Raw genomic sequence first — 11,061 nt, 5'->3', positions numbered from 1 at the left:
GGGTCGTGGAACAAAAAGTGAAACAAGGACCCAATCTGACTCCAGTGTGGCGATCGATGGGTGGCACAAATAGATGTAAATAACGCGTCGTTAAATCAGAGGGGAGTATGAGCGCGTCGCAACAATTTGCGAACATGAGAGCCAGTTGAAAAACACGAAGACAAGAGGAACATTCTGAGATCCAATCATAATATAGTAATGCGGACTAGGCACAGTAAGGTCCTTCTCCAGACATATGAATATACTTAGTTCGTAGAACTGACGATATAATGTAGTAAAAGTATATTAGTTGATTGTCCGTATGGATGAGGTCGTGCGTATAGGTTCTAGGGTTGTCCAACAGAGTATGTACACTCAAGTCAGAACATGGACGATGACATCACCCGGCTCTCCAATGAGCTGTCGCTGACCCAGGTTCTGCTCATTCGTCGGATTTGGACGCTTTCTTTGCCACCATCGTACCGGCGGCTGCACCCACTCCATTTCCATCTTCCTGGTCTTCATTCCAGCCAATGTCTCCTTAAGGTGGTCATCAAGAAATGCAATCGAAAGAGAGCATATCTGGCTCAAATAAAGTGAAGCGTTCGAATCACGAAAGGGAGGTGGGGCGATGAGTGGGAAGTCTGAGAAAGACACGTGCTTGGAGCGCACTGTGAACGAGCAACGCATTAGTACCAGTGGACAGAAGCCCAGAGAAAGTGTCGAAGGGAATACCTAGAGTGAGCAAATGACTGTCCGTCCACACTTTTACTCCGTGTTCCAGTTTCGTGAAGTGGTCTTTCTGCGTGCAATTGATTGTGTTATTGAATGGAATGGTGCACGCCGAAAAAGTAAACATACCCATAACGTGAATTGTTCCGAGTTTATTACCAAGAGCTTCACGTTTCTGAAGGACCTGTTATTGTCCTCGAAAGGCACGGGACCGGGATCAGGTAATGGCTGTACCCACGGATCCAATGCCAATGCGTGTGACGCTGGAATAGGTGGGGTGTCGAACGGGGGTGGGTTGGTGAGAATCGAGAGCTATAATACAGGAATTAACTAACATGGTGAACTGGAACGTGAAGGAGCTAAACTGAAAGACTTACTATAGTGGCACCGCCAAACGAGTGGCCAGTGAGCAATACCCCGTCGTCACATTTGGCGACATTCTCCCAAGCTTTCCACTCTATCTCACTTCCATCGAGCGTGTCAAGTTCACCGCGTTCCCCGTGCTGAACCAAATTGAGGAAGGCGCTGTAAGCAAGGTAGATTTCGTGACGCCGAAATTCCAACTGCTCTGTACGGAGTTCTTCTGGGCTATCTGGTGGCGTCCCCTCCCAGCTACCATACATGAAAGACAATTGATAATTCACCCACAGTAGAATGCATCCAAAGTACGTACCTGACGTTCTCGGGATGAATGTACAGATTTGCCTGCGTTTGAGAATCTTGTGCTGACCCGCCCCGTCTCCTGTATGCCGGGCCAGAACCATCTCGATGCTCAAATGAGAGTACGACCTTTCCGGAAGACGCCATCTCCGTACAGAGCTTGGAATACGTTGTTCTACTTCCGGCAAGACCATGAGAGAAGAGAGCTAGTGGCCAGCGCCCTAACGAAGCCTTCTCCGACGTAGGTGATACCGGGCTAGAAGGTTGGATGGCTGAGCCAACCGGAGGGGAGTTCACATAGACCGGGATCTGAAAGACACGCCACCGAATGAGTGGCGAGAGAGTTAGGAATGAAGATCACTGAGGCCTGGTGTGCAAAGAGTAGCCACCACCTCATACCTTAACACGGTATCCGAATAACAGGATGATGGGCCAGAGTAGATATGCCGTGATACCTGCAGGCATGTTGTGAGTAGAGTCTTCCTAGATGGGTCGAAGTGGCAAACTCACCGGACAAATGAGCATAGCCTCTAACAGAATCCGCAAGAGGTCTACGGTCACACCAACGTTAGCTCAAACAGTGGTTTGGAGAAGATTTGAACCACCAAGTGATGCCTCAATGTCGGATACCAAGGCACCCGACTCCAGAAACCATCATCTGTGTTCGAATTCGAATGAAAACGAAACCCACCGGATCATCCAGAAGAGGCCATGTTCGTGTTTTTTGTCGGCAAATGTTGTAGGATCAGTGGGATAAAAGGCTGTGAAGACGACGTCTTCGAGCTGAAGCGCTGGTTCGGTACCGTCACCCGACTCTCGTCGCACTCTTGCACGGCCAATGTTTCGTACTGGACGAACGGGGAGGACGAAGGTGGTAGCACCCACGGCGTATGTGCCAGAAGGTGCAAGTGATGAGGACATGGGAGGGAGAAACAAGGGAGAAGGGCTCTGCTACACCCGGAAATGCTGCACACGACATGATGGTCGTCTGCATTATATTTTTGGTGGCGACCATATCTGACGTCACTTCCATCTGTCAAAACAGTACCCGGGGTCTCCCGAGATGCGGACGTACCCCCAGACACCCCAACCAAGAGGCGCGTCACGCGCGACAAGGCGCGACTCGCGATGAAAGTGCTTTCATCGCTCACGCTCAAGCCCTCTCCACCGTCTTGCGCTCAATCCAGTATAAAACGCTTGCTTTCTATATTGTGCTGCAGTTGGCCATGAGTCAAGCTAATACTCCGAAGATTGAGAGCAACCCCCCGGCAGCAGCATTGCCAACACCTTCAACATCAACGCCTGCTGCTACACCTGCCACACCATATAGTACTGCACAATGGGCTCAGCATCGTATGGCTTCCTTGGTTTGCTCTTTTTATTGGTATCCACTCTGATGGTCTAAACGCTATCAGAAATACCGATTGACCCGGCACTACAACAACATACAGCGTAATTACTCATTCACAATACTTCTATCGCGATTGTTAACGTCCACACAGGTCGTCGTACTACCAATATCAACACTCACATTATCCCCAAGCCTCCTACGGCCACTACCAGCCATACATCCCACAGCCTCAGGCTACTCAACAACAACAAACGGGCACCGCTCCCGCCGTTCAACGTCAGACCCAACCTATCCCGACCGCCGCACCGGTGACGGCCGCACCTCAGACGCAAAATCAGGCACAAAACCAAAACCAACTAGACACGGCTGATGTTGCTACACTCAACGATGCTCTTGGCAGTGCTGGAGTTGACCTGCGAGTACGTTCTACAATCGTTTCACTCTACTTTTCAGCGCTTGACTGGCTGGTGCCTGTGGCGTCCAATTATAGGCAGAAGAAGAAACACTACAGTCACAGTCTACGTACCATCAGACTTACCGACCTTACGAAGATCGTTCACGAAAGCAGCCTGTTACACCAAACTTCGACACACGGTTCCTAGGCCCGACGATCCGTAGTATCGGCACGAAACACAAAGTTACCAAGATTCCAGACGACTCTATCAATTACATTGCTCTTGCATTGCGCGCCCGACTACAAGAACTTGTCACTGCCATGATTGAAGCGTCCGCCCACCGCACAGACACGCAATTTGATCGTCCTGCGTCGATGTATGAGGATGGGAAGCCTATGTGGAGTGTGTCCGTGCGAAGGGACGTGGCGAAGCAGCTCGCGGCATTAGAGAAGGCCGAACGTGAGGAAGAGATGAAGATCAGGAGAGAGCGGAAAGAGCTTGCCGCTCAACACGCAGCAGCTCTCGCCGCTGTTTCACCTGGAGGTGCTACGACGACCACAGCGAGCGCACCGGTGGAGGAGGAGGTCGAGGGTCCCAAAAAGAAGAAGAAGAAGACGGAAGGTCCTGGAGTCACGGCGAAGAACATGTCGGAGGATGTCCGGAAGAAGATGTCGAATGCGGTGGCGAGTCAGGCGGCAGGATTGGGTACGGGCAAGTATGCGTGGATGAACGCGGCCAACACGGTACCAGCTCCTAAACCCAAACCCGCTGCCCCATCCACCCCATCTTCCGCACCATCACCGGCAGCTGGAACTGAAAAAGGGAATGGTTCAGGCTCAGGAGGTGCAGGCGGGTGGGCGAGGCCTTACGTGTCCGCGGCGAATAAATCCCAGTCGACCACTGCGACCCCACAGGATGACAACAAACGCCTGGTGACCTTACGAGACGCTATGTTTGTGGTAGGGAAGGAGCGAGGCCACGGAGGTGGGCGTGGTGCTGCTAGAGGATGGGTCTAATGCCTCGATGTTTTCGCACTCCCCCATTCGCATTCGATGTTCCCAATTGCCGTCTGTATTCACGGTCCCATCTCTACGTTCAATGCTGTGGTGTATGTTTGTTTTTTCATCCCCACCTTGACGTTCTCATGCGTCGAACGATGTTCATATTGCGCTGTTTTTGCCGAGAAGATTCACCTGAGCATTGCCACTGACAACTACAGAGTTGCGAACTCTCAAACATCTTGTTTCGTCGGATCGTACAACCTGCGGCGTTCAAGGAGCTGTGTGGTGCTCAGCGCGAGGACGGACTGAAGATTGCCGCTTTCTATGGTCATTACGGAAACCAAGTGGATTGTGGTGGATGAGTAAAGTTAAACAACATGCATCGAGCATTGCTTCTCGGTATTCTGAAGACTTGTTGAAGAACGGCAAGCGGTTTCGATCCTTTGTACCGTAAACATACTGGGCCACACAGCAAAGGCCGGTCTTCGGATAGCTCTGCTAAGCGAGCCGGCGGTAGCCGCTGCGCTGTGTATGGAAGGCGGTTTGCCAATCCGGGGTTGAATGCTTCGTTTTACTTCCGTGCCTACCCGACGACGTCATCGTTCTTCAATGCATGGCATCCTGTCAATCATCCTCACTAAAAATCTTCAACATGCAAACACTGTTGCTGTGCGCGTCGCTTCCGACGTGGCTGTTTGATGCGCCTTTTGCAGTCCTAATCAAACTTCTCGAGGCCAAGTTCTGAATGCTTTAGCTACTTTAGGGAATTGATGAGGCGGGTTTAACGATACGATCAACAAGGAGTCACTGGTATGGATTCCAACGTACATGTACAACTATAACGAGCGGTGTCAAAGAGTGATACAGATAGTAAAAGGAGGTCGTAGCATGGTCATGAATGATACAAATCGCAAGCCCAAACTCGCATATGGTCTAATAGTAATAGTCAATAGAGACAGACACAAGAGACACATGCCCCGAGGTAAATAAGCAGAAGCCAATATACACCCAAAGAGAACAAATGAGCCCAATAAAGTATGAAGGAGTTGATACAAAGGAGAGAGAAGGGCGATCACGGATCGATAATAGGCAGAAGCGAAGTCCAAACTCCACGGACGTACAATAGCTCATTAACGTCTCCCCGACGGCCGCCTCACTGCCCCCTGTCTATTAGCACTGACCTGCGCCCGAGCCTTCTGCGCCTGGCTCCCGCTCGTACCCCGCCGACTCACCCCAGCGCCCTTGCCCTGCTCAGCAGGCCTCGGGCTTGTGTGGCGTGAATCACCATGACGATGACTTTGACTCGGACGACGACTCTGCGACGGCCGATGTGCGCTTTGGCCGGATAGTTGCCGCTGTGGATGGCTGCGAGTAGGTGTATGTTTGCTAGTATGCCTCTTGGGGCTAGCACGTGGTCTGGTGGAAGAACTCCTCCCTAGCCCGAACAGGCCACCTCCGCCACTACGCTTCCCACTCGACCCATGCTGGCGTCTATATGTTCTCAGAGCTGCCGCTTCCTTCATCTCCCTCCGACCCTGTTGGCGAACTTTCTCGTTACCCATGAATGTACCGCGCCACATGCAAAGCCAACCATGGATGGTGGAGGCTTTCGGACGGTGGCGCTTACGGCCGTCTTCCTGTCAATTGTCAAGGGTGTTAGTCAAGCCAAGCAATGGTCTTCTACAAACTACTCACACCGTTCCATTCAATGTTGAGCGGCATCTCGTATCCCGGGGAAAGGATAGGGGTGGGTAAGGGGAAGATAGCACCTGGTGGATTGGGAGTGGAGGGTTGATTGTGGGGTGGATCTCGCAGTCGTCGCTGCGAAGGTACAAGAGTGCCGCGGGAAATGAAACTCGTGTTCACGGCAAGGCCCGACCTGCAGGACAATGGTTACGTCAGTCCACACCCCCACGTTTGTTGCTCGCTTTGAATGTTCCTTTTCCTTGAGGAACGCTCGAGACAGACGGCCTTGATGGCGCACGAACCGGGCTGGGGTGAGCATTTTCGACGAACTTGACCCGGTACACAGAACCCGTCGGCTATCAGTCGGGACGACCAACACAAGCGACGCGCCCTGACGCGATACGTCAGTTAACGTGGGCGGGGCCACGATGCATGTTGATGGCTGTCCTTGGCCAAGGTGCTTCCAACGCCCCCGTCGGGTGTAACCGGATTGGACAACATGAATGCAAGTTGACATAGTATGTTTCGAACTAGTCTCGAAAAATGCTGACCAGAGTAGAAGCAGAAGATAGCGTAGTACTGTGAGTCTGACGTTTGCTTCTTGCGGAATTGCTCTGAAGTGATACGGAAAAGACCTTGTTTAACTCCGAAGGATGAGTCGATGATAGAGCGGCAGGTGGTTTGTCAGTCTGGCAGCTGCCATTAGACATTTACTGTTCCTGCACGATCCCTGAGTTGGCGCATATAAGACGATATTAACTCTAGTGTAACCGCTGCTCGAGGCTATACTTGTCGAGCGTCGCTCAAACAAGGAACGAACAAGGGATACAACTGTTAGAGGCGACGAGGGAAGTTTCAAACGCAAACGGAGGAAACCGAAGCACGTACGGAATCATAGCCCGATCTGAACCGCGTGGTTAAATTTCTAGGCGTTTACTGAGTGGCGACTTCGTATACACAAAGTGAGATATATGAGATCGCCACTGGAGGATGACAAGCATTCAGGGAAGCCAACAATTAGTTTGCAGTAGTGTCGCGCTGGTCCTGACTTTTTCTAAAACTCCGGAGGACGAGACAAGCGGAAAGCTGAGAAAACTTCGCGCACAGTTCGCCACTGTCAACATGATGTTGTTGAGTGGCTGCCCCGTCGAGTCAGAGAGCGCCGAGCACAAAGTAGCAACGTCCGAAATTGGCTGCGGAAGCGATGCGTGAACGCCTTCGAGGAGGAGGAGGTCAGAAGAAAAAACCTATGCAGTGACTGTCCGGTGGTATAGCGCAACGATAGTTCCGGAGGCCAACTCTCGGACACAGCCGCACGACGTCACGTTTCGAATTGCAAATGGTAGATCACTTACGCTGGAACGGACAACTCTAGTTATGGCTGTTCATCGACATCATCGCCATGTAGCTCATCCCGGCCACTACTTTCGGTTCGTATTCCAAACATTGGCTTAGAGATGGGTGTAGCGGCTATTGAATCCGATGCATTTACCGGGACTGGTGCTCATCCGTGAGCGACTTGCCCTCCTTCAAATACAACCATGGCCTCGGATGAGAAATCGCTATCGCCAGCCCCGACGTCACTCAAGTGTCGAGTACTCAGTCCTCTAAACCGTCGAAGGCATACAGATCATTGCTATGGGTTGGAAGAACGTTGCCACTATTGTCCCAGGGCGGTTGTTTATGGGCAAGTAAGTACTGTTCCTGTTTGGTTCATATGCCTGCCCTTTCTGGTCTGGCAGTACACCTTCCTCTTTTCTCTACGCTCTATTGGAAAGTTCTGATCGCTCATCGTTGCTGTGATAATATATTTCATAGCCTTGTATCTGCTCAGTCTACGCGGGCTCTCAGTGAACGTCGCATCACGCACATCATCAGCGTCTGCACAGAACCTATTCCTGCCGAGGTAATTCTATTTTCTTTACATTTCGATGCTTAATTCAACCTATTGACGTGTATGTCTTCAGCATCCACAGTCCGGGATCCGACACCTTCGTATTCCTGTGCAGGATGTGGAACATGCCGATCTCCTTATTTGGCTTCCTCACGCCTGTAGGTTCATCGACGATGCACTCCGGAGCGGCGGTGTCATCCTTGTTCACGGAGTCTACGGTCTATCGCGCAGCGCAACCGTTGTGGCCGCATACTGTCAGTAACTCTTGCTTCTCATAGTATATACTACTTACTAAGATCATTTTAGTGATGTGGTCCCAGCACATGGGGTCAGCCCAAGCCCTAGACAGCGTTAGGCGTGGTCAGTCAAATCTCCACTACACTCTCTAAGAGTCCTTTGTCTGACGCACCGTATACGAACAGCTGCTCGCGAACAGATATGGCCCAACGCCGGATTCCAGGAGCAGTTATCCATATTTGAGATGTGCCGATATGCTCCGTCTAACACCGAGGGCATCTACGTTCGTTGGCGTCAGCAGGTCGACCGCCGCTTGCAAGAGCGGGGTCACCAATAGATTGTTGTAACGAACGTACCTTCGACAGTCATCATACTAGAAAAAGGTATGTCTCTTGTTCCCAATAGCGAAGTCAACATGCTCATGAACGCATCTGGCCATAGCTCACATCTGAGCCTTCCTTCGCTCTTTTTTGTATTTACCATCATCTTGGTCCTCCTCCACGCAGTCTGCTCTTTCCCTTGCTATCGCCTATGTTTTGTATCACTGTATTATTACTCCCCTGTCGATCTATCTTGCCAACATATCCGTGCTTCACACTGAAAATCGATGGCCGATACAAGTACATTTCAGCCACCCATGAGCCACTCAAAAAAAGAGCCGCTCAAGTGAGGACAACTTCAAGGATCTGTTACACACACATGTCATCAATACACCGTACTCACGAACGCAAACTCTCGTCCAAGAGATCCTGTATCTCTTTTGGCACTACCGGACGTTTCTTCCACTGCGCCATCCATCCGGCCGCCGCGCCACTTGCGTCCCCTTCTGTCGGCAAGCCAAAAACACAGCTAACGAGCCAGACATCCTTCTCCCCCTTGACGACGTCACCGACCAGCGTGGGCATCACCGCGCGGGGGACCATTAGGTTCGTGTTCGCGTCGGTTCTCAGTGCCACCGCGGTCCTACCCTTCTGAGCACCGACACCGTCCACCGCCACAAGGCCCACGACACCGGCCTGGGAGGCCGCTCTACCCTCCGTCCCACGCTCCCATGTTCCGAAAGCCTCAGAGTCTGACTCGAGCGGTTCCAAGGCCCTTCCATCCTCCCGCTGACCGTGGATCGCCCAGCCACCTTCCGCGGACTTCAAGGCCCGATCGGTGCGAATGCGGTGGACTCGGAGATGCCACAACGGCGCGTCGTCGTGAGGCGGGACGAGCCAAGTCTCTACCTCCACGCCTTTCCACGGATACCACATCGACCTCAACCATACCTGGCCATCTTTACCCTCCTCGAACCTTGCTTCCCTAGTGACGCGGCGGCACTTCCATGTCTCGCCCTCGTCGTCGCTTAGAGCGAGGGCATTATCACCTCCGAGCTCCTCGAGCGTAAGATTGCCCGAAGGAACGCTATATCCAAATGCTGTCGAATAGGCGAATTTACCGTACTTCGCAGCACTCTGCTTGACAGGGTAGGAGCACTGCTGGCCCGAGGATAGGATGTAAGTATGGCCACCTTTGTTGGTGGCGATGTGGAATGGCTGCTTCAAGGGCTTGACCACGTCGCGGAGTTGTGGGGGCAGATTTTCTTCCTCAGCAGTCCAGAACGGGTGACTCTCGGGTAGCGACAGCGCGATGAAAGACTTGCAGCACCAATAGGGCGATCCAGGTGAGTTGTAGTTCTCTGTGATATTGAGGTTGGGGTACAGGAAGCCGATGGTGAGCGTGCCGTCGGAGTTGTACGCTCCTGGCTGGGCCGCCCAATAGCGAATATTGCGCAGCTGGAGGGCTTTGACGACGCCCCAGGTAAGGGGAGCGGGTGGTGTAACGTCGGCGAAAGCGAGCGCGCCCCAGAAAGAGGACATAGCGAAGCGATAGGTCAAACTCCGTCCAAACGGCACCGCACGGCCTGTGGTGAAGACTCAGTAAGTGATCCACTATGTCATGCGATATCATGAATACTAACCTTCATCGTCGAAGTAGTGCACGAAGTCGAGAGCGAATTTACGAGCGCGGTTACGGAATTCTTCGCAACGTTCTGGGTCAATATCCTGTGCAAGCTTCGAGTAGACAAGTTGGGCATATTGGATGGCGAAGGAAGATGAGTAGTAGTCAAGCTGAACGACTCCTTCCGGACCGTCGCGAGACCATCCGTCACCGATGTAGAAAGTGTCGAGATGGTCCAGGTCGGCTTTCATTCTGGCAGCATCATAGTAGGTCGATCCCACTTTCGACAATCCAAGATTCGCAAAAACCTTCGTATATAGGTTAGCCAGCCATACTTCAGGGTGTTGATCCACTGGACGTACCCTGAACCAAAGCCAGTTCGTGTTCGGCATCTCCTTGTCGTTCATCCCACCGAGCCACTTCTCGAAATGCTCTTTATCTTCGGCACTCAACGGATCCCACAGTTTCTCCCTTGCGACTGAAATAGAAAACCCAATAGCCGAACATTCCACCATCCTCTGATCCTTGTTCCGCATCGGGCCCCAAAACTCCTCACTCTGTGGATTCGTCCCATTCGCAAAACCTCGAACCCATCTCTCTGCACCAGCATATTCGCCTCCACCAGCCAACAGAGCTGAAAGACCCCAGATGGGCCTTGAGAACCCCTCGAGATGGGCGGCCGCTTCGTCAAAGTGGGTCCCAGTGTAACCAAGATGGATACGGGCGCCACCTGGAGATGTGTGAGAGGCGAGGGGGTCGAGGAGCTCTGTGAGGAATTGCCCAAGGTCCGCCTTGGTGCGAAGAGGATTCGGGGAGAAAGGCGTCTTAGTAAAGCAAGGGAGAGACATGGCTATCTACTCGACGGTTGAAAGTCGGACAAGGTACACCAAGAGCCATTCTTATAGCAGACGGGAGCCTGAGTATACGAAGTGCAGAACTCGAAAGGGTCCTATGGCCTCTGTCTGTCGGACCGGCGCGCCGTTGAGGCCATCGGAACGTTGATTTAGCGATTGTGCAGCTGCTGAGAACGAACATAGAATTTCATGCCAAGGATGTATACAAGACCGATGAAAGAGCGATTCGAGACACATTTGTATGGATGGTCCGTGCAACCCTCGGTGGAGCGGGTACAGTAGCAAGCCACGCGCGCCTTGCGGGGTAAATACAGAATTGCAAAATTGT

General features: G+C 52.2%; 5 protein-coding genes across 5 annotated transcripts; 2 read left to right on the top strand and 3 right to left on the bottom strand.

Moving 5' to 3' along the window:
- Window positions 1-329: 329 nt before the first annotated feature.
- Window positions 330-2,292, bottom strand: STEHIDRAFT_167850 (uncharacterized protein; the record flags this gene model as incomplete). The annotated part of the gene is made up of 8 exons (XM_007303084.1): window positions 330-650; window positions 715-781; window positions 841-1,023; window positions 1,089-1,323; window positions 1,385-1,680; window positions 1,771-1,826; window positions 1,882-1,922; window positions 2,054-2,292. The coding sequence occupies 8 exons, from the start codon at window positions 2,290-2,292 to the stop codon at window positions 355-357; spliced, it is 1,413 nt and encodes a 470-aa protein (XP_007303146.1). The 3' UTR covers window positions 330-354.
- A 305-nt stretch (window positions 2,293-2,597) lies between these two features.
- On the top strand, window positions 2,598-4,322 carry STEHIDRAFT_167849 (uncharacterized protein; the record flags this gene model as incomplete). The annotated part of the gene is made up of 4 exons (XM_007303083.1): window positions 2,598-2,724; window positions 2,787-2,823; window positions 2,874-3,141; window positions 3,213-4,322. The coding sequence occupies 4 exons, from the start codon at window positions 2,598-2,600 to the stop codon at window positions 4,131-4,133; spliced, it is 1,353 nt and encodes a 450-aa protein (XP_007303145.1). The 3' UTR covers window positions 4,134-4,322.
- A 571-nt stretch (window positions 4,323-4,893) lies between these two features.
- On the bottom strand, window positions 4,894-6,387 carry STEHIDRAFT_95902 (uncharacterized protein). Its single transcript, XM_007303082.1, has 2 exons — window positions 5,814-6,387; window positions 4,894-5,755 (listed from the first exon to the last, which is right to left on the bottom strand). The coding sequence occupies exons 1-2, from the start codon at window positions 5,838-5,840 to the stop codon at window positions 5,249-5,251; spliced, it is 534 nt and encodes a 177-aa protein (XP_007303144.1). The 5' UTR covers window positions 5,841-6,387; the 3' UTR covers window positions 4,894-5,248.
- An 835-nt stretch (window positions 6,388-7,222) lies between these two features.
- On the top strand, window positions 7,223-8,480 carry STEHIDRAFT_95899 (phosphatases II). Its single transcript, XM_007303081.1, has 6 exons — window positions 7,223-7,495; window positions 7,623-7,710; window positions 7,772-7,952; window positions 8,005-8,058; window positions 8,121-8,318; window positions 8,377-8,480. The coding sequence occupies exons 1-5, from the start codon at window positions 7,443-7,445 to the stop codon at window positions 8,270-8,272; spliced, it is 528 nt and encodes a 175-aa protein (XP_007303143.1). The 5' UTR covers window positions 7,223-7,442; the 3' UTR covers window positions 8,273-8,318; window positions 8,377-8,480.
- Window positions 8,481-8,560: 80 nt separating this feature from the next.
- On the bottom strand, window positions 8,561-10,760 carry STEHIDRAFT_77717 (uncharacterized protein). The gene is made up of 3 exons (XM_007302425.1): window positions 10,242-10,760; window positions 9,899-10,187; window positions 8,561-9,841 (listed from the first exon to the last, which is right to left on the bottom strand). The coding sequence occupies exons 1-3, from the start codon at window positions 10,725-10,727 to the stop codon at window positions 8,655-8,657; spliced, it is 1,962 nt and encodes a 653-aa protein (XP_007302487.1). The 5' UTR covers window positions 10,728-10,760; the 3' UTR covers window positions 8,561-8,654.
- Between the last annotated feature and the right edge of the window lie 301 nt (window positions 10,761-11,061).

This window comes from Stereum hirsutum, assembly GCF_000264905.1.
Source record: "Stereum hirsutum FP-91666 SS1 unplaced genomic scaffold STEHIscaffold_5, whole genome shotgun sequence".
Taxonomy (NCBI): domain Eukaryota; kingdom Fungi; phylum Basidiomycota; class Agaricomycetes; order Russulales; family Stereaceae; genus Stereum; species Stereum hirsutum.
The sequence above is the reverse complement of the archived record's forward strand: the minus strand, read 5'-3'. Positions and strand labels throughout refer to the sequence as shown.